The sequence below is a fragment of the Periophthalmus magnuspinnatus genome, chromosome 17, assembly GCF_009829125.3.
Source record: "Periophthalmus magnuspinnatus isolate fPerMag1 chromosome 17, fPerMag1.2.pri, whole genome shotgun sequence".
Lineage (NCBI taxonomy): Eukaryota > Metazoa > Chordata > Actinopteri > Gobiiformes > Gobiidae > Periophthalmus > Periophthalmus magnuspinnatus.
Window position 1 is genome coordinate 19,208,167 of NC_047142.1, and position 23,140 is coordinate 19,231,306.

Consider the following 23,140-nt stretch of genomic DNA (forward strand, 5'->3'; position numbering starts at 1 on the left):
ATAGGGAACTTATGTACAGTACATTATAAGGTGAAGATGTGTACAAGAGTCAAAACAGGTATACAGGCAAACAAGCATGTGCATCTTTAATTAAACGCTGGTACTAAATATGATTTGTTGTGGTGTGGGGAAATAATTTCTTTGTATTAAATGTCTAGTATTTGCATTGTGTCTTGTTTTATGGAGTTTTATTTAGTTTTAATGTTCTATAAAATGTCTTTATTATTTAATGTAATTAATGACTGTCATTTTGCTGCCTTTAATGTGACTGAACATTTTTCTCAGTGTCCTGTTGCCTTAAGCTATACTAGGTGTTTAAGTACAGCATATAGAGTACTTGTGGAGTTAGACACTAGACACAATGGAAAATAAACTGACAGTTTTTTCTTGTCTTGCGGCTTTATAATCATTTATATATTTATATGTTTTCAATCGTTTAATTACGTTTAATTTTCTGAGAACCTTCCTTCTTAAAGTGACCTGTTTTATGAAATATTAATAACATTATGTATTATTCAGCTAACGTTAGACACACTCAACCTCCTGAAATAATAATGTTATTTAGTGTCTTATTCATTCTTCGTAGAAATAGTGGTACATTTTGTTCAGTGGAAAACACTGGCTCCATATAAGGATTTCCTCATTGTTACACGAGCCCGCGGAGCGCTCTTAAGTCTCGTTCTGAGTATGTGGAGCGCTGAGATCCTAACAGCCAATCACAGCCCGAGTTGGAGTTTGGGGGATGAGCGAGCAGCCAATCAGCGGGCTGTATTAGGTAGGATGGGCGGCTCCTTGTCCCGTTCAGGAAGACTGGTTGACGCGAGTTGACTGAGATGAGAAATCACCATTTAGCTTGATGCTAACTGCCTGGAGCCGACCACCGAGCTGTTATGAGAAGAATAAGGATTGTTTTGAGTATTTATTTATTTGAGTAGGTGCGACGATGGCCCAATGACACCAAGAATGGACATAAGTTAAGGATGACGGGGGAGAAGAAGAAGAAAAAGCGGCTAAACCGCAGCATTCTTCTAGCAAAGAAAATTATTATAAAAGATGGAGGAAGTGTGAGTTAAATATTTATTTATCTTTGTTAACTTGCTTTGCCATCAACCCAACACGATGTGATTGCATCGGCCCGTTTGCGGGTAAATTAAGTACATCGTCGATGTTCAATTGTGACATGTTTTTACCCAACAGCAGTTTTCTCCGTTAACTGGGTGTGCACAGTTAGCCACGGCTAATGCTAGCGGCCTGTGCTGAGCGCATACACGTCAGCTCAGGTGATGTGAACTGGCTAATGTCAGTGAAGCTGCGTTTTAAACGTTTATCAAGAGTAGTTTATTTCTTTAACTACGTGAATTAAGTAATCTAATATACACCTGACATTACTGCTTCTGTCCGATTTTGAAAAAGTGGAGTAGCTGCTTATAGCATGTTAGCATGTGTTTACATTGATTTTATTTCCCTCTCACATCTGTAGACGTTTATCCAGACTGTCAATGCTGTTGTTGTCTCCGTTCCGCTTTGTTTTGTCGAAAGAAGATTATCAGTTTAACACGAGACAATGTAGGTTTCTTGCAACATTTACATGTTTTAAGGTAAATTAATCTCCCTCGGTCTGTTTTGTGTTTTGTATGGTTTATCCGTTTGGGGAATAACAGTTTCCACGAGGGAAGCGATTGTCTCAGATTGGGTTGTTGGCGAAGCTTGGGTATAATGCTTGAGACTGCAACAAATACTGATTGCAATCAGGACAGCTTTGCCCATCATGATGCAAATAGTATATCCCAATTAAAACACTTTTCTATTTTAGCTAGAATCCAGTGGCATTTCTGATAAAAGTTCAATATTTGTATTTTGTTTGCTTTATATTTCTGTTATAAGCTCGGTGGCTGTTTAGGGTTCACTTCAGCCAATAGTAATTCAACCACTTCCTCTGGTAACCCACTGCTCAACAGTAAAATTGGATGTAGGAATAAGTAGTGGTAGCAGCTCTCTCTTTTCTATGGCAACAATATAAACCAATTAGTGTCGATTTTTGTCACATTGCACACATTTGCACACAAGCAAAGAAGTCCTATCCCATCATATAATCGTCTCATAGGTAAAGATATTGACAGACGGTGTAAATTGACTGTAATAAATGTCCAACCTAACAAAAATAATTTTGTTAGGTTGGTTCTGGCTTACTTTACACATACTAGATTTCCAACATAATCATGTCATTGGCTAAGTCTGTTTAAATGCTTGAGAGTTTTAAGGCTGTGCTGTCAATGTGTTCCCAGTAAAATTCACTTTGATGCTAACTGTATATCCGTAATTTGTCTGTTTGTCTTTGTTCCTTTTAGCCGCAGGGGATTGGTGAGCCCAGCGTTTACCATGCTGTGGTGGTCATCTTCCTGGAGTTTTTTGCATGGGGTCTTCTTACCACCCCAATGCTCACGGTAAGCAAAAAACTTATCACAAGCTGCTAAACAAATCCAGGTGTAGGTCTTGAGGCTGTGGACTTGGTTTATGGAAAACTATTTTAAGCTATTAGCAAATAAAATGACATTTTCAGTATTTATCTATATAGCTAACTGGAAACTCTGAGATTGACAGGTGGCTCGGTGCAGCGTCTGCAGTGATGCGGTCGCTGTATCGGTCCGTTGTGGTAAAGAAGGAGCTGAGTCCGAAGGCAAAGCTCTGGATTTGTCGGTCAATCTACGTTCCTACCCTCACCTATGGTCATGAGCTCTGGGTAATGACCGAAAGGACAAGGTCGCGGATACAAGCGGCTGAAATGAGCTTCCTCTGTAGGGTGGCCGGGCGCACCCTCAGGGATAGGGTGAGGAGCTCGGTCACACGGGAGGAGCTCGGAGTAGAGCCGCTGCTCCTACACATCGAGAGGAACCAGTTGAGGTGGCTCAGGCATCTGCTTAGGATGCCTCCTGGACGCCTCCCTAGGGAGGTGTTCTGGGCACGGAGACCCCGGGGAAGACCCAGGACACGCTAGAGGGACTATGTCTCTCGGCTGGCCTGGGAGCCTTGGGGTCCCACCGGAGGAGCTGGAGGACGTGTCTGGGGTGAGGGAACTCTGGGAGTCCCTACTTAGACTGCTGCCCCCGCGACCTGGCCCCGGATAGGCGGAAGAAAATGGATGGATGGATGGATGGATGTGACAGTACACCAGTCACCAAAATATTATTAAATGGATTCTAATTAGAAAATACCATGGTCAGGGTACTCTAAAATACACAATTATTACATGAAAAACTGTGTTAATTTAATATTTGAGGTGTTAAGTACTCTGCCCTGAGAATCATCAGCCAAAATCATGAAAAGAGAGTCTTAGAACAACAATGGGTCATGGAAAATTCATGAAATCCACAACAGCGTTATTGGCTTACTGTTGGTTTGCTATTATCCAAAGTGGAATTTGTTGTGTATCTGTAATTGCCCTTTATCATTGTCAAAATCAAAAAGTGTAGTAGCCTTGGGGACTAAATTACCTTACGATCCAAAAGTTGGCAACACAAGCTATCCTCCATTTAGAACTTATATCTACAACATGCTCTCATTTGCACTGTTTTATGTAAATACAACTTAGTGTCAGTTACATTTCTATGCCTACACACTTTTGTTCTCTAAAAGCAGAGGTGGAAGATGGCATTTCCCATTGACTGGAACCACATGGCTCCATTACTGTCTATGAATAATTGAATGGCTAATCAAATGGCTCTGAGTGATGCTAGCTTTGTGCTGGGCTCTGGTCTGAATGTTTGTGTTGTTTGGCAGATGTTTATAGCCCGACGGTAATGGGGAGAGAAATATGAAAAGGGCATCAAACAGTGGCATTGTGAGAGCCGTGGGTCTTTGTTAAAAAGGGCTTATCAGGAGGTCAGTGGCTGCTCTGTGTGCATAGGCTACAGTGTAATAGAAAGACAAGCAAACTATGTAAGCCAGTGTTACCCACATATTTCTATTGAAACTATGTTTGCACCCGTGATCCTTATTTGTGGAGTAAAATTGTCACCTACTTGCACAATTGAATCTCTAAGCAGTACGTTTTCACTACTTTTATAAGCTTATGGGAATGCAAGTAAGATTCTGTTCACAGCGCACATTGTAAACATTTCCAGGAGCCCTTGAGAGAAAACTGAAATATGAACTGAATTTAATACAAGAAGGATATTTAGTTGTTGTGCAGAGGGCATTCTGTTATCTAAATAATTGCAGCCTTTGTGATTTGATTAATAAAGCAACTCAAATTGCGAATTCAATTGGATTGCGATGTACTGAGCAGCCCTAATGCAATGAGAAAGTTAGTAAAATTTCCAATGCCATTATAATTTTGTTGTTGTTGCTTGTTTTTAGATCTATTACTTGATGGGGAAACACTGTAACCCACCTTCAATTCAAGTTCAATTTAGTTAAATGGGTCTGAATCAAAAGTTGTTGTATTAGGCTTGGTGCTGTCACAACAAAAATCAAATTGTGATCTGAATCCTGTGACAATCTGTTATTGTCCGATCATTATTATTCAGTGATTCTTTGTTTAATCCCGCCATATGTTCAACAAACAGTCCTATTGGTCAGCCTTAGTTATGCTCTGTGTGAGTGACAGGTGGATTTCACCAATCACAGTGAAGTGTGAACTTTCATTAGCAGCTTTAGTTACAACTTAAACACGATATAAGAATTCTGCATACATTTTGGTGAAAAAAAACAAAACAAAAAACCACTTGATCTAAGCGTAAGAATATTATGAAAATATTTAGGTTTTGTACACCATATTGCCCACCGCTTTTCTGTATACTGTAGTAATAATACACTAAGATAATAATTAAACAGTTTTATTATTTTTTAAAAGTATTACTGTAAATGTGGCAGTCATTTTAATATTTTCCATAGAATAACTTTAGTATCTCAGATCAGCAGACATCTGTTAGCCACATGGACAGGTCTTTTGTACAATGGCTCCCGCAGCTGCTCCTCCAATAGAAGAGGGCACTATTGTTTATGCAGCCCTCTGCGCTAATGAGCAGGGCTTCGTTAGGCCTGAAGATCCCGGGATGGAGGCGGCATTTGCATTGTGGACTAATCATCGATGATGGCGAGACAAGGAGAAGGATAGAGACAGAGGATGGAGAGAGGGAGAAAGAGGAGTGTGAGAAAGAGGGGAGAGGGAGAGTGTGAGAAGGAGGAGAGAGAGTAGGAGAAAGGAGAGGGGGCAGATTCACTGTCTCATCCAAGTGTTCAATTCAAACTGAAGTGTCAAAGACCCCCTCACTGTAGACTTTGAACTGGACATGTAAACCACCCAGGCATTGATTTTAAGCACCGGATACCACATCTCTGGTGTTATAGGTCTATAGGGCAGCAGTCTCCAGTCTCTCTCTCTCTCTCTCTCTCTCTAAAACCTTCAAAACTAAGGGTAATAATGGACTTAGACTTGAACTTTAACAGCCACATCAAATCAGTAACAGCTTTTTACCATCTAAAACACTGCAAAAATAAAAAGGTATACTGTCAAAACCAGACTTGGAGAGACCTATCCATTCATTTGTCTCCAGTAGGTTAAATTTCTCTAACAGCCCGCTGACTGGCCTCTCCAAACAAGAGATAAGCCAGCTGCTGTACATTCAGAACACTGCTTTCCGAGTCCTGACTAGATATATTAACCCATCCCTAATTACGATCAGAAAGGTCTGCAATTAATTATTTGTGGCATTTTTTAATAATCGTGATCATAGCGCACGATTAGAATCACCTTTACAGCACCAGACTGCCTCATGTTTGCAGTTTCAATACAATGTTTAGATGTTAGTTCTGATGTTTGCCCACAACGCAGCCCTCTATCATAGCAATGAAACTTGTTAGCTTCTGTGCCTCGTGCCTTATGCTTGGTGTGGAATTATGGTTTTGGAAAAACAAGACCAACAAGGCGATGAGCCACCACTTTGAGCCGTAGCTTTTTTTTCAGCAGGCTCTGCAGAGGGCAAACATGAGCAACTTGCACACACATATGCAAGACAATCATCCTGCATTGTTTGACAAACTTGAGCTGAAAATATCCATCGTAAGTAACATACAATGTGAAATAAACTATTGAATGTAGTTTGTGTTAGTTTGGATTTGTATGAATAATGGTACGTGTGTGTTGCCATCACTAGGTTAGAGCTCGCTGGATAGTATTTTACACAGCTAATGGCTGCGATGCGAACATATCCTTTATCATATCCTTTTTCTGGGGGCTTTCTCAGGTTGGTTCACGTGTTGTATTTTTTTTATAGTTGACAGTTATTATGCATTCATTGTTAATTTCACTTGGTCAAAATAATTGTGAGTCTAAATTTTAATATCGTTCCGTCTCTACTCTCACCATGGCAGCGTGCATAGAAAAAAATGTGTGAAAGTTTGTATTTTTATCTGATGGTAATAGTCTATTTGGGATTATTTTATTCTGACAGTCTGATACTAATCACGTGAGACAGCTTTTAGTGTCCAAATTAGAAATTTGTATCTTCTTTCTCTACAAAAGTCTGTTTACTTTTTTATCTTAGGTCGTTAGAGTGCTCTGTGGATCGATCCCAGTGCGCATGAGATTTGGTTCTGTGTACTTTACTTTTGGATCGTCCTTGTTCACATACACTGTGCGTCATTCATCCAAACACGCACCATGAGCCATGTGAGAGTCCATCAGCAGATCACCAAACGTATTTCCATGACAATGCGCTTCAAGCAGGCAGACAAGGCCCAGTGAATATGCAAGCACGCACTCACTGGCGCTATATGTCGTGGTCTTTTCTTCCACCTGAGGGTAAATACACCGTAAAGGCTATACGCGCTGGTGACCACAGAGAAAGCGACGCACAGACAGGCCCAGACTTACTTGCAGAGACAGAGGCAGGAGGAGACGTGTCTCACTGAAGTTGATCCAAAGTGCCAGACGAACATTGCAAACAGCAGCTCTGCGGAGCCCATTCATATGAATATGTGATCTGAGCTTCTTTTTTTTCTTCCTATTCCAAGCACTTGTACTGTTATTGCGGACTGCGTAAGTTGGCCTGAGGTCTGTCACGTTCACACCGCACTTGCCCCATTCCAGAGGGATAGTGGAGCCACTCTGAGACCTCCTGTTTCAAGCGATTTCGGATCGGGCTTTTAATGCAAATCGGAATGTAATTGTTGGGTTCACACTGGCTCAAGTGCACCGCTCTTGGAGCGAATGCTCTTTTACGTCGACCTAACTTGTGGCAGTGTGACAATGACCTTGCATTTGTTGGAAAATGTCACTAAATCAAGAAATAATGAAAACTAAACAAGGGCTTATCAAGTTCTTTCAATCTTTATAATTAGTTGATGTTATTTTGACAATTTTAATTATACTGACATTGAATGGAAAGCTCTGGCAGTAATTCCTGTTTTTAAAGTTCAGATGTAGTTTTAATGTCTTCCTCTTTTGTTTATTTTTAGGTTTTACACCAAACATTCCCCCAGCACACATTCCTGATGAACGGGCTCATCCATGGAGTCAAGGTACGAACCAGCACAACTCATGTATAAACTAAGATTGTCACAAAATGGATATCTATATACTCATTTGAAGAATACTAAAATCTCATAAATAGGACATAGTTTTGACTTCTAGTTTTGAGTTCCTGATTCGTTAATATCAGGACTACTATGGTATCCAGTCTTTTCCTTGGTATTGAAATTTTTGTGTTGTGACAGCACTAATATGAAAAGAACTAATGCAATAAAAACCTTGTCTAAACTACAGGTCCTTATACACTTTAAGACTACATGGGGTTTTACAGGACTGTAAAAGCAGATAGTTGCAGCTAATGAATCATATTGCTGTTTTCAATTCAATTCTGCAGCTCTAGTTGCTCAGAATCCTAAGCTACTGTACTTACAATTGCAGTAAAATATATACACTTTCTCATACACATTAGATGGTTTACAGCAACAAAATTAAGATGGCTTTAATTTTGGCTATAACCTGACCTCCATTTATTTGACATGTTGCATCATAGTGTATGTTTTTGTGTTTTTTAAATAACTAAATAATTGTTGAATTTATCATGCCCCCTTTTATGTTTATTATATGCAAAAAGTACCATATATAGCCCCTTTTTAACTGTGTGTGTACAAAGCCCTAAACACAGAAGCACAGATGTAATTAGTCTGTTTATGATCATGTTCAGTGACGCAGCTTCTGACATTATTTGAATTTCATCTGAACCCTGAACACGTGAGGGGACAGTCTGCATCGCCAGGACACTGAGAGGAACAGAGCTGTACTCTGTGTGTAGGGCTAATATTAACAGGCTGATATCTGAACATAGGGCTAATCAGGTTCTGTTTAACCGTTTTATAAAACACATTTTCTAAATTACTCTTGTCTCAATTAGTAACTACCGTATTTTCCGCACTATAAGGCGCATCGGAATATAAGGCGCACCTTCAATGAATGGCCTATTTTAAAACAAATTTCATATATAGGGCGCACCGCATTATAAGGCGCATAGAATATAAACTACTGTAGTATCTGGGGTTGTGTTACGCATCCACGAGATGGAGCTGCGCTGAAGGGAATGTCAACAAAACGGTCAGATAAGTCAGTCAAACTCACAAAACAAGTTAATGCATCACAATATAGTAACTCTCGAAATAGTGCAACGTAATAACAATAACTCAACGTTGTTCAAACGTTAATGTCCAATGTACAATATCTCCCAGCCTTGTTTAGTTGTAAACACGTGAAAGAAACACGTAAAGCCTCACTTTTTCAGTTCATTCCTCATTCACGAATCCGTCGAGTTCTTCCTCTTCAGTGTCTGAGTTGAACAGTTGGTCGAGCTCATTCAAAGTGCCCGATTCTGTCTCGTCAAAATCGCCATTATCCATGTCGCTGCTGTTGTCTAACAGTTCAGTGACATTTCCTGCCTTCGTGAAGCTCGGACCGCAGTTGAGACTGACATATCAGCCCAGGCATCCGCAATCCATTGGCAGATTGTGGTGTATGTCGCCCGGCGCTGTCTCCCCGTCTCCCCGTTATCCCTATACCGTCGGATCCTATCATCGCCGATAGAGCGGGTTGCGGACTTTCCAGTAGCGTAACTCCGCGCCCGGTCGTGCTCTCATGTAAATTCAAACGGCGTCTCAAAGCGGAGACACGGGGCTATCTAAATATTTTACCGTCATTACGGTAATCTGCCTCTGTTGTCCTGAAGGTGTTGAATGAGAGCGCGGGGCTGCGAGGATTTTCCCAGTCATTTATTCGACGCGTAAAAGAAAAAATACGGATGGATGTGTTAAATAGAAGTAGTTGTGTGAAAAAATGCAGCAAATGCTGATACTTCGTTTAACATGATTTTTATGGCTAAAAAATAATAAAAGTCTAGGTCTAGGTAAGTTATACTGGCCCACAGTGTGCTCAGTCCTTAAAGGGTTATTACCGCTATTACTTCAGCGACGCCTCCTGACTACGGGTGTCATAATTGACCAATATTGATCCATATATAAGGCGCATCGGATTATAAGGCGCACTGTGGGTTTTTGAGAAAATTAAAGGCTTTTAGGTGCGCCTTATAGTGCGGAAAATACGGTATATTGATTGTATGTATGGTTGGTTACAGACTAAAAAGACTAATAATAATAATAATAATAATAATAATAATAATAATAATAAAAAAATACAGGTGTTCTTTTACATAGACCTGTCACGATACATACAATATAATAATAATAATAATAATGGCTTACACTTGTAATGTGCTTTACAGGTTTGTCAAAGCCTCTCAAAGCACTACACTATAGTCATTATTCATTCATTTCCACAATTGATGGTAAGCTACTATTGTAGCCACAGCTGCCCTGGGGCAGACTGATGGAACGGGCTGCCAATCTGCGCCATCGGTCCCTCCGACCACCACCAATCATTCGCGCACACACCACTTTCATATTAGGCAATGTGGGTGAAGTGTCTTGCCTAAGGACACGACGACAGAACTTGGTCCGAGCGGGACTCAATCCTCCGACCTTCGGGTTGGGGGACCAACACTCTGAGCCACTATCACCCCACTGAATATATCAACTGTATCATTCAATACATGACAGATGGGACAATTATTCTTGGGGATCAGTATTTATCATGGGTGCTTTTTCTTTGTACTAGTGGAGACCTTGTTGTTGTTTTGTGCTTTTAAAAAAAAAAGTACTGTAGTGGGTCTAATCAGTACAATCTATGGCTCATTAAGTGTTTCATTTGTACTGAAGCTCATGTTCATAAACAAAACTGTAAATTAGGGTTACTGTGGCAGTGACATGATGATATTATCATTAATTGTTTTTATTTTCTTAAATATATCCTACTTCAAAATGTGTTATTGTGACAAGCCTACTGTTACACTCGGTCAGTTACATGTTTCTTTTGGGTATCCCATCCTGAAAAGTTTGGGGACCCTTGGCTTAATGTGTGTTGATCTAAACCTCCCTCTGTCCTCTGTGTGTAGGGCCTGCTCTCGTTCCTCAGCGCTCCTCTCATTGGGGCACTGTCTGATGTTTGGGGGCGAAAGTCTTTTCTGCTGCTAACGGTGTTTTTCACCTGTGCGCCCATCCCACTCATGAAGATCAGCCCCTGGTAAGCAAATTTTAATATTTATTTTATTTAGTTTTAGTAAGGTCTTTTGGTCTTGGTCTTTTTTTTTCCTTGGCTATTACTGATTACCATTTGAAATAATCAAGGACATTTTATTTTAGACTAAAGGCGAATCAAAATCTTATATTTTGATCCATTTGTCAAGATGTGTTTCAAAATGTGAGAAAACTGTATCGTTGCCTCTCTAACCTGTGTTAAGTCCTAACAGCTTACTACATGATACAGAGCTAACATGTGTACTGAAGCATTAGGAGGAGGTTTGTGATGAGGACGGATTTCTCAATAAGCCAAACAAATGATCCTCTCTCTTACGCAAACATTTGGGCCTAAATTCAAATGACTGCGTCTTCTGCCATAGGAGCTGAACAAACATGACTGACTGTTGACCAACGGCAGACAATTTCATGACAAACAAATGGCTGTTGTGGATAAGTCTATTAAAAACAGTACAGTTTTCTATCAAATCAAAATGGGCGAGTAAGAGAGACCAGAGAACACAGTATGTAATTCTCTGTATTCCAATGATGTCACTTTTTAAAGCTGCTGTGTGCAACTTTTCATAGCACCTGCTTGTCTATCTCCATGGAGACAAGCATTTAGTGCACTAGGCTAAGTTACAGGTCAGATCTGAGAAGAGGCAACCCCGTTAGGAATATACAAAGTATTTTTGAGCAGTAAAACACCTGTATTTTAATGAATGCAAGATTGATAAATTGAATGCCATAATGTGGAACAGTAATGGTAATAACATTGTGTCAAAAGCAAGTGGCAGACCTTTTTTCAGAAAAATGTTATATAGTGCATCTTTAAATTTGTATGTACTTTTTCTTTCAGGTGGTACTTTGCTGTCATCTCCATGTCTGGTGTATTCGCAGTCACTTTCTCTGTCATTTTTGCCTATGTGGCCGACATCACACAGGAGCACGAGAGAAGCACAGCATATGGGCTGGTGAGTCAGACTTTTAAAATATCACTATGAACCGCACTCATTTATGCAATTTAGGCTGCAATCATGCTTGTCCTGGCTTGATTGTTCAGTATAGTAAAATAACTTCATTAGGGCTGAACAATTTGTGAAAAATATCTAATGACGATTTTTTTATTTTTTATTTCCTTTTTTTGAGAAGCATGGCGAGTGTCATTAGATTTTTGATTTATGTTTTATTAATAACATTCTGTTCAAGTACACATTTTAAACGTGAGAAGAATTGATAAAAAACTGAATATAAACTGACAAACTAATACAAGAATCACATTTCAGAACATCTTTTTACAGATTTAAAGTACAGGGTTATCAGCTTTTTTGCAGAATAAAACACAATATTTTGTTTGTTGAGGAAATTATGGTTTTATTTTTTAAACCACAAATATGTTGTGTAAAGTTGCATACAGTCTGTCTGTGCCACTAAACAAATTAAACAGCAACAGACTTTGTCCTGGGGGAAATAGTTGTCGATCCAAAACTCATCTGTCAACAACGAGGACTGTCCTGCTAAAATGTCTGTCTAAATGTGACTTTTAGCTTTTATCATACTTTTAAATATTAACTTAATGCCGTTTGGTCAGGTAGGACTATACCAACATATCTGAATGAATGTGACTGACTTGCTTTGCTAAATATTGTAAAATAATGTCAATAACAGGGCTGTTGTCATTACTGTGTCACCTTTTAATCAGAATCAGAATCAGAATCACTTTTATTGATCCCCGAAGGGAAATTCTCTTTTTAAATCAAATTATTGTTCTGAAATATATAGGTGCTCATTCTGCCCCATAATACCTGGAGTAAAGCCACTTCTACAGTCTTTTAAAGGACTTTTAAACCATGAATTCTAAATAATGATTGATAATTATTTTTGTCATAATTAAGCAGTAGTGAGATTTACTGACTTCCTCTCCCCTCCTCTCCTCTCCCCTTCCCTCCCCTCCTCTCCTCTCCTCTCCTCTCCCCTCCTCTCCCCTCAGGTGTCTGCGACGTTCGCAGGCAGCCTGGTGACAAGCCCTGCTATTGGGGCCTACCTCTCGGAGACCTACGGGGACACTCTGGTGGTGATTTTAGCCACAGCCATCGCGCTGCTCGACATCTGCTTCATCCTGGTGGCCGTCCCCGAGTCACTGCCTGAGAAGATGAGGCCGGCCTCATGGGGAGCACCCATCTCCTGGGAGCAGGCGGACCCTTTCGCTGTGAGTAGTGCTCTGAATCAGTTTAGGGATGTCATACTTTCATTCAATGGAGCTTTAGCGTCTTCGACAATGGAGCTCAACCGTGAACCCCGCCACTTGGATTCCAGAAGTAACTTTCGTACACATTTTCTACATAAAAGTTTGAAAGGTTGCTAAAGGCTAATCAGCTATGTGTAATACATTTAAAATCTGTTTCTGAAATATTATAAACCACTATTAAAACATATTGCCAGATTTTTATTTTGCCAAATTTATAAATGTGTTTTTTGGACTGAAAACAGCTGCATGTTTATTAGTTGCCACATAACTGATTAACTTCAATTGTGACTTATAAACTTCTATTTTAAATGTACTATTTTACTAATTTACTATTTTACTATTACTATGTACTATTTTCAATTTTCAAAACGGGGGAAAAATGGGAATTTTTTCCTTTTACTCATGATGTTAAAACAAAGTCCCCATTTCAGTAGTTTGTGTGTGTCCGACATCACCAGCCTAATGGTTTTGAGTTCCACATTTTTCGATCTTTGCTGATTCATTTCATAATGTACTTGATCACTCGTATATCAGAGCTAGATACCGTAAATTTCGGACTATAAGCTGCTACTTTTTTCCCCACGCTTCGAACCCTGTGGCTTATACAACGGTGTGGCTTATACAACGGTGTGGCTAATTTTATAGATTTTTACTGGCTAACGGCGACCGGGGGCCACTCTCTAGCTGTAAACGTAAAAGTGAGACAGACATGGGGAAAGATTATGCTCTGCAGAATACATTGGGTTTGATTTTTGAACTGTCTTTTTGCACATCATACATTCATACGTGACCCTCATCATGAAAAACACAAAGAAATTCATGGGATACAGCTTTTAAGTTAAAGGTTATCAATCTTGCCATCAAAGAAGAAAACAAAGCCACTGCACATAAGCTTGCCATCAATGAATCAATGCTGCGACGTTGGAGACGGCAGCCGGAAGAACTTAGTCAGTGTAAAAAGACGACAAAAGCTTTCAAAGGAAATAAAAGCAGATGACCCATGTTGGTTTTATTTTCTAAACATCTAGATGTGTTCATCCCGTGCTATTGTCATGTTGGTGCTATATTTATGCCGTGTTGGTGCTGTTTTATTTTCTAAACATGCAGATATGTTCATCCCGTGTTGATGGCGAGTTGGTGCCATTCTGCCGATTTTTAGGGACAGTTTAAAAAAAAGTGTCTTAAATTAAAACAAAAAAAAACTGTGTACCATCTTTCTGTGTACATTTCTCGTGTTACAGCATGAAGGCCTGCGGCTTATATTCAAGTGCGGTTTATTTATGTAAAAAATGTATTTTCTTTCAAATTTTGGTGGTATGGCTTATATTTAGGTGCGCGCAATAGTCAGAAATTTACAGTAGTCATTTTACTTCTATCAATTAAATGCTAAAGGCTTATTGAATATTGTGAGGTCATCTGAAACACATCAGAGTTGTTGGTTAGATTCCTAAACTCAAATGTCCCTGTGTCTGTCTTCAGTCTCTGCGTAAAGTGGGCCAGGACTCGACGGTGCTGCTCATCTGTATCACAGTGTTTCTGTCCTACCTCCCTGAAGCTGGACAGTACTCCAGCTTCTTCCTCTATCTCAAACAGGTAACAGACCCTCCTTCTCTTTTTTCTCTTTTCGCCCTCTTAACCCACCCTTTCTTTCCTTCCTTACTTTCTCTCTTTCCACTCTTTATCACTTTCCTTCCTCTCTCTCAAACGGGTAACAACCCCTACCCCTCTTTCTCCTCATCCTTCTTGCTTTTCCTCTTTCTTGCTCTTCCTCTCGCTCAATCAGGTAAAACCCCTGTCCTCTCGTCTTTTCCTCTCACTCTTTTCTTTTTCTCCTACCATTCTCTAGTGTGACAAACACCTTGTTTAACCTTTTGACCCCCTCTTAATGCTTTGGGCGTCTGTCAGATCCTGTGTTGTGATTGGTCAGAGCACAGAGTCATGCATTTTTTATGATTTTAGTTTACCTTTTTGTTCAATACCTAACCTAAAAGTAAAAGCAGACCCATTAGTTCTGCAGTTTTGAACAGGCGGTCAATGTTCTATTCAGACTTTTTAGATCAATATTACAGTTTGCAATTAACAAGATGCATAGTTATGATTATATGTATGTTTTCACTTACTATATTGTGCTTTTTTTGGCATTTAGTACTGTCTTTTTATATGTGCACTATAATTTTGTCCACCACCTGCTTGTCTCCATGAAGGCATGTTCTACGGTCTGGCATTAAACTCATCTTGCTTCATGGAGACAAGCAGGTGAAGCCATCTGACCAACTTACAGGTCAGAAAATGTGTGTTTAGTATTAAAGTATTAATAAACCTGTGTTTTGATAAAATGCAGAATGGTTATGTTAAATGCCATACAGTGGAATTTTGCTGACAAAGAAATCTCCATGGAGATGAGCACCAGAAAGCTAGTGCAAATGTACAAATGCTCCAACTTGAAATCTCTTGTATTAATTTGTCAGTACTTGCAAAAATGCTTCCATATATTTCCATTTGCTAATGACTCAGACTGAAGTGAAGCTGTGGTTTAGATTTGGGACAAATTTTTTTCACACATCAGTTTTCAAGCTCAGATCAGCAGGTTTTTAGAAAGCAAAAGCACAATTATATGAACATTATATTAAAATGCTTGTATAAACAGTTGTTGACATAAGATGATAGCAGTAGTAAGGTTTAAGAAACGCATAATGGACTAAGTTTTGCTATTTGCTGTTCCAAGTGTTGACTAAAAGTGTGCTATTGAGAATATAGAATTGCAGAGAAACTAGTCTAACGGCTTTTGGCATGGGCCCCTGCTTGTAAATGTTCACAAAAAGAAGTTTGATGTTACCACCACCACACCCACCTGTCCTCCTGCTTTGTCAAAGGTGTGCTTGTCCAAATACTAATCTCAATAATAGATTAACTTAACTTTGTCCAAAATAACAAAACTAATCTTGGCTCGTCTATAATCAAGTCTGTCCAATGACATTAAATCATCCTACCGAATATGGTTTATGATTATTATTATTATTAAACAATTCTTCAATTTTTTCAATCTAAAATGTGATTAAACTGGTGGTTGGATCCGCCCCCTGCTTATTTTTCTGTTAATTCTTTGCCTGATCTGTTCACAGTATGATGTTAAACATATATTGCACTTATTTCATTACAGATGTTTTCATCGCAAAAAATTATCAAAGAAAAGCATCATTGTTACTGTGAGTGAGGTTGACTCTCATCTCCACAGGTCTGATCAAAGCAAAGTAATAACCTCTCCATTGAAACAAGCAGGTGGTAGATCTTCTCTCAAAAGTTTCTTGGTGAACTTTTAACAGTTAACACTTCAACCGTTAACAGTTAAAGTGTTTCATAAAGACGTCAATGTTTGGGAAAGTAAACTGTGTTATTGAGCCTGTACTAACTTGTATTTTGTGCTCTTTAGGTCATACGTTTCTCATCTGAGACTGTGGCTGCCTTTATAGCTGTGGTGGGGATCCTCTCCATATTAGCACAGGTAAAGCAACTCCTTACCACTAGTACTTGAGATTATTAAATTGTACGCTAAGTGCTGCAAATGTTGGAACAGTTGTGAGATGGGTTAATAAAATGTGATGATCGATTAGCCCGCTGAAAGAGGACATGATAAAACTCCCCAAATTATTAAATATCTCTCTAATCTTATGTATTTCACCAGAAGTGCACTCACAAGACAACAGCTGCACGGGAGTTCATGTAAAAGCAGCTCTATATGTAGAAAAAGTACTAGGGAAACTTTATACATTTATGAAAAAATGCTGATCAAACTCATGACTGACTTCCAAATCTTCACCTAACTCACTACACACATGCCTTGCTGTTGCTGCTGTTGCTGCTGTTGCTGCTGTTGCCCCATATAAACCCCTCAAATCTAAATAAAATAATTGGTCTAATACAAATTTTGGTTGATGAAGATGCCATCGACCAATTTAATCGACTAAACACCTGAAAGACTTCAGCTCGGGTGTGTTGTTTGGCTCAGCAAATTCACTTTTGCCAAATATTTCTTTGTTCACTTCCCAATGTCTTCTCATTCTCTGTCCTTTCAAATAAGGTCTGAAATGGCCAAGAATAGAATGCAAGTGGAAATATTTTTAGGTATTTATTGGCTGTTGTTTGACAGAAAGCTACATAAACAAGACAATTTCAACAAATCAAAACTATTCAAATCATCATCACAATCTTTTTCACTGTAGCTCTAAATAATGTGTTAACTAACCTAATACATATTGCTTTGTGTTTGCAGACCGTGGTGTTGGGGATCCTGATGCGTTCAATAGGAAATAAAAACACAATTCTTTTAGGCCTTGGGTTCCAGATCCTGCAGCTGGCCTGGTACGGCTTCGGCTCTCAGCCCTGGTCAGTAACTTCCAACACAAACACACTATAAATACACTTGGAACTTGGATACATCCACTGTTGTGACATCATACTCTAAACCCATATGTGTTTTTGTTATTCATTTCAGTCTACTTTTTTCAAATGTGATTTTGTTTTGTTTTGTTTTTTTATTGCACTATGGCTGGATAGATCATAGATGGACAAACGTTAAAAACACAGTTTAATAACTCTATTTTATATGTACTACCTTGTTTGACCACCAGAGGGAAGTATATTCACGTGTTTCGGCTTAGTCTGAAGTCATATATTTATATCCAGGCTTATTTTCAGTATTTCCATTCTTTCTGTTCTGTGTTCGGTATTGAAAGTGCATAGGACACGTTTGACTATTAATTTCATTAAAACATTTTAACCCCATTATATTTAAAATTTTACTATTTACAAAAAAAAGCATTTTTTAATTTGAAGTTTGCTCCATTAAATGTGAAGTTTTCCCGATCTTTAATGTTGCATTTCTTTCAGGATGATGTGGGCGGCCGGGGCAGTCGCAGCCATGTCCAGTATCACGTTCCCGGCCATCAGCGCCATTGTCTCCCGCAACGCTGACCCCGACCAGCAAGGTTCAGTGTATTACATTTGATTTCTTCTGTTTTTATTGAACTGTACTATAAAAATCCTTTTCAATTAAAATCAGGTGCACTTAATCATTTTAGAAGTCATAATCAAAATGTGTATGCCTTCAAATAAAATTAAAGCTTTCCTTCCCGTTTCCACTGTTAATGACTTTAAAGGTACTCTAAGGAACTTTTCTGCCACATTCTTGTCTCCATGGAGATGGAGAATGTTCCACAGTAAGGCATTAAACCGATCTTAGGTAAATGTATATAAATGCTCCAGTCTGATGTGTAACTTGGTTTAGTGATCTTACCTGCTTGGCTCCATAGAGACAGATGATGCCATTCTATGAAACATCAAAGGCAAAGCAATAACTTTTGAAGAAAACATTGTAGTGACTGTGTTGTCTCGTTCCAGGTGTGGTGCAGGGGATGATCACAGGAATCCGAGGCCTGTGTAATGGTTTGGGTCCTGCGCTGTACGGTTTTGTGTTTTACCTATTCCACGTGGAGCTCACAGACACCGACGGCTCCGAGAAAGGTGCCAAGCCCAACATGGCCAACCCCACTGACGAGGTGAGGCAATACAGTCTGCCAGGAGATGGAGCTCTTTACGTCACTGTTGACGTATCATATCATAGAAACAAATCATGTATCCCATTGAAATACAGAAAAGAAATTGTTCAAACAACCTTTCTGTACTAGATTATGGAGATATAATATACATGCAGGCTTCAGTCTCTTCTTTGAAACCTTTAGATACTCTTTCACTCAAATAATTTCATAACAGGTGGCCATTGCTATGTCAGAAGAGAACAACACTGTATAAAATGTATATGTGTTATTTGTTTTGTTTGTATGGTTCTGTATTTTAACAGGGTGCTCATGAAAAACCATATACCGTAGGACCTAATATGAAAACAATCAATTTATTGCACTGAAAAACAGAAAAACTTGTGTTCTTACTGTGAGTGAGCTTGCATCTCTACAACCTGACTCTTATTTAGCCTAGAAGGAGGCTATAATAACAAGGCTGTAATAAACTATAATATGATCATTTTAGCTATAATCTTCCACAGTATGGCATTAAACATGTATCATCACTGAATGTTCTGAAGATGATTTCCATGAAATCGCACAGCTGACACACCACCTCCTGAAAGTTATGCAGTGTTTTAAATGAGCTGTAAAATGGCATAATATTGTAAACTTTTTTTTAATGCTTTATTTAATTGCTGTATTTTTCGAAACACATTACTACCAACGAATATCGACTACAATAATTTGCTTTTACATACTTACAGAAACTTCATTAAGAGCACTGTATCTATTGTTTCATTGTATAATATTTACCTGTGTGTAATTGCAGAGTGCCATAATTCCTGGCCCTCCATTCCTGTTTGGGGCCTGCTCTGTGCTGCTCTCCCTCCTGGTGGCGTTGTTCATCCCGGAGCACACTGGACCAGGCATGAGACCCGGCGCCTACAAGAAGCACAGCAACGGAGCCCAAAGCCACTCCCACAGCCCTCAAGGGAGCGGTGCGGAGGGCAAAGAACCACTGCTCGAGGACAGTAGTGTATAACCCCAACCACAGGGGGCGCTCTAGTCAATGCCCCACCCCTGCATAAACAAGGCTGCATACAGACTCTAGTGAGGAGGGAGGCAGCCTGTTTAGAAGTAGAGTGAAGACTCTCTGAAGCCTGAAATTGCGAATTTTGGGTTGCAAAGTAAAGACTGAGCCAGACTCTAATAGTTATTTAAGAGTGGAGGGTTTATGCTCCCTACTGGTGCGAACAGGGATTGCAGCAGTTTGTGTGAGTGGGGTAAAGCAATTGTTACTAAATCCCAGTGTATTTCTTCATAATCTTCTGTGGCGCCTGTGTCTAGTCATTGGGAGTGTAACAATTTGACGATATCTCAATTCGAGTTCATTGCGATACAGAAAACCAATGAGGTAAACCAGTTCAGGACCGGGTCTGGGTCTGGACCACATTTTCTATAAATACAACACTTCTTTGTCTGAGGTGTGCTGATGAGACCACTTTAATAGACAGTTTTTCAATGTTTACTTGCCATTCTCTAGATTAGTACAGTTGGGTTGTATTATATTTTCTGTTCAAAACTGAAGACTTGTCGTGATTCAAGTTTTTTATTCGAGATACAATTGTTGCCTTGAAGTGACTTAAACATTAATTTGACATGACCTGTATGAAGACTGAGGTCTGATGGCTCTATATCTAAGCTATTGCTCCAGTGAGAGCGGTTATAAGCATATGCCTTTTGTTCCATACCATTTATCTGTTTATTTAGGCTCATAAAATAGAGTTTATTTGAAAAACCTCACTATTTTGAGCTGATCTGCTGCAATTAGTGAATCAGTTTAATTTTAACGCACAGTTTTTCTGAAAAATTGCACTTGCTGCCATAGTACAGTTAAATATAATGCAATATTTCCATTGTTCAAAAAGAACCATGGTGTAAAACTAGTAATTTGCTATTGAATCTACCTATCAAACTGTATTCAGACAGAGTTGATATCACTTGGTGCAGTTCAGCAGTCTCTCCAGAAGGAGGAGGCCTCACATTAATACGGATCCATAAGTCCTCCACTTGCCCTGAATGTGACCTAAAGTAGCAGTTCGAACCCAAATCTTTATCAATATTGACCAAATGTGTAACCAAAACTACAGTTAGGACAATATACCTTATCCTTATGTATCAACTTATTGCTCAACCAACTCCCTACCCTTTTAAATGGCTTGTAAAACGTGGTATGTTTGAACTGACATGCCTTCAACATTGCTCAATGTTTTTACTAAGTTCATACAGGTACAAGTGGAGGCAGGATATTATAATCTTTGACATTTGGTTTGTCGTAATTCTGATTTCCAAAATGCCTCAAGTGCATTGAACCACTACTACAACCCAACTAAGAAACTGTCCATCAAGTCACGTTTATTTTGGTGCCAAATTTTATTTTAAAATTTTGTTTTTGTACTGTGTTTGTATGTGTGTTTTGAGTGAGATTTTCTCTCTGGTCTTACTTTCTTTGGCTACTTTTTATAGCTTTTTAATTTAATTTACGGTCATTTTGAAATATCTATGACTAGACGGTTAACAATCCAAATGTCTATTTTTCACATTGATTTAACAAGCATTACTTTGTTACAGATTATAAACTCAATTGGCCTGAATAAGTTGCAAAATATACCAAAATACAGTCAATTTTTGCTCTAATTTAAACTTGCCATTATTATTATTTAAATGAGGGCACTGCTAAACAGGAGATCCTTTTGTTCACCATCTCTTGGACCAATCCACAAGCAAATTTGCTAATAATTTCTTTACCATTTTTTACCATTACAACTTAAACAATGTACAAAACCATCTATACTTGCAAATGTATATAATTTATGCTCCAAATGGCCAGTTCTTGTGTCAGTTTGAGTGGGGCAGATATATCTATATTTCTGAGGACTCTACCTGCTCTGGCCACTCCTGTTTTTAGTACGTGGTGGTGTGTGGCCTGGACCCCCTCTGTGTGCCTAAAATTAGCCAAGAAGCGACACATGGCAACAAAAGTGGTGGTTCTTATTATGTACATATGGGAAACTAATGACAAACTATTTATTAAAGGTTTATTGTACAATGAAACTTCTGTGTTTGCTGCTTTTGTCTCGTGCAACTACGCCATCTGGTCATACTGTGTAATCCTTTTAACCTAACCTCTCGATAGGATCAGGCTGAATTCCAAGTAGAGCCTTTTAAACCAGTACAAATTAAACTCTACATTTACTTAACATATTGCATAACTGACCACGCAGCTATTTGTTGATTACAAACTTGTGCCAGTGCAATATATGTAACATTTATTGTGAAGTGTCTACCACCTGCTTTTCTCTGTGGAGATGTTATTGCTTGGAATGTTCCACAGTATGGCATTACCCTCTCTTGTATGCAGGTTTGTAAATGGTGCAGCAAATGTATTAAGCTCTTTACTAGGATAGAGCAGATCATATTAAGAGTCTTACCTATAATCCAGGCCCATTGTTTTCTATGGGGCACTGGTTCCATTAATGTATAGTCATAAGCATAATGGGGGTTAATCACTCAACATCTGCAATTGAAGGTGCTTTGTCTAGTCTGTGAGATGGAAAATATTGCCTATACAGCACGTGTGTCAAACTCAAGGCCAAAGTACGACAAAGTAAATTAAAAGGTATGACTGTCCTAAAATATCAGTTTGTCAGCCAGTTTAAACAGCCATTTTTTCATATCAATGCAAATCCATATGCAATATTTGTAACTTGTATAAGTTATAAATATAGAAACGGTTAACAAGATTTAAAAAGGAAATTGCATTTATTTTGCATTACATTTGGTTACATTTATCTTACATCTGGCCCTTTGAGAGCAACCATTTTGTTGATGTGGCCCTTTGTGAAAAGGAGTTTGACACCCCGGCTATACAGGATAGATAATTATTTTGTGAAGTTGGAGAAGCAAACAGTAGCCATCCATGCTATGATAAGAAGGTCGTGTTATAAGTCAGATCTGTGGCGAGGTGAGTTTTTGCCATACAGTGGAACATTCTAGGTAAACAGTAACGGCTCCATAGTCAAACATTTGGTAGATCCCATACAAGAAATGTTACATAGCGCACCTTTAAGCTCACATTTGTATATGGGGGATGGTTTGTTAAATAATAATAATAATAATAATACATTTTATTTATAGGGCGCCTTTCTGGGCACTCAAGGTCACCTTACAATATAATATATACATGTACAGACAGTTAAAATCAACATTTATGAACATACAGTTAAAAGCATTCAGATAAAAAACATTGAAAAGGACAGGGCAGGTGTGGATTATAAAGAATATGCCACTCTGAACAAGTGGGTTTTGAGTTTGGATTTGAAGTGTGAGAGTGTGTCAGTATTGCGGAGGTCAGGGGGGAGAGGGTTCCAGAGCTGGGGAGCAGAGCGGCTGAAGGCCCTGCTTCCCACGGTGACAAGCCGGGCTGAGGGAACAGAGAGATGGAGAGAGGAAGAAGAGCGGAGAGAGCGAGCGGGTGTGGCAATATGGAGGAGGTCTGAGAGGTATGGAGGTGCAAGGTTATGGATGGCTTTGAATGTGTGGAGCAGGATTTTATATTGGATGCGGTGTGAGATGGGGAGCCAGTGAAGTTGCTGTAGGATGGGTGCGATGTGGTTGATGGAAGGGGTGCGTGTGATGATGCGAGCTGCTGAATTCTGAACCAGCTGAAGTTTATGGAGTGTTTTTTGTG

General features: G+C 39.1%; 1 protein-coding gene across 1 annotated transcript; it reads left to right on the plus strand.

Annotated features, from left to right (window-relative positions):
- The first annotated feature begins 809 nt into the window (after positions 1-809).
- On the plus strand, positions 810-21,504 carry mfsd14a2 (major facilitator superfamily domain containing 14A2). Its single transcript, XM_033982267.2, has 12 exons — positions 810-1,064; positions 2,349-2,444; positions 7,459-7,521; positions 10,503-10,630; positions 11,483-11,597; positions 12,614-12,832; positions 14,351-14,464; positions 16,302-16,373; positions 17,142-17,254; positions 17,759-17,856; positions 18,269-18,426; positions 19,220-21,504. The coding sequence occupies exons 1-12, from the start codon at positions 981-983 to the stop codon at positions 19,430-19,432; spliced, it is 1,473 nt and encodes a 490-aa protein (XP_033838158.1). The 5' UTR covers positions 810-980; the 3' UTR covers positions 19,433-21,504.
- The last annotated feature ends 1,636 nt before the right edge of the window (positions 21,505-23,140 follow it).

Bases quoted from the DNA above. Each gene is read 5' to 3' on its own strand.
- mfsd14a2 (XM_033982267.2), top strand. From the start codon at position 981: ATGACGGGGGAGAAGAAGAAGAAAAAGCGGCTAAACCGCAGCATTCTT. The intron at 2,445-7,458 runs GTAAGCAAAAAA...GTTTATTTTTAG, and splicing joins TTACCACCCCAATGCTCACG to GTTTTACACCAAACATTCCC. The intron at 16,374-17,141 runs GTAAAGCAACTC...TTGTGTTTGCAG, and splicing joins TCCTCTCCATATTAGCACAG to ACCGTGGTGTTGGGGATCCT.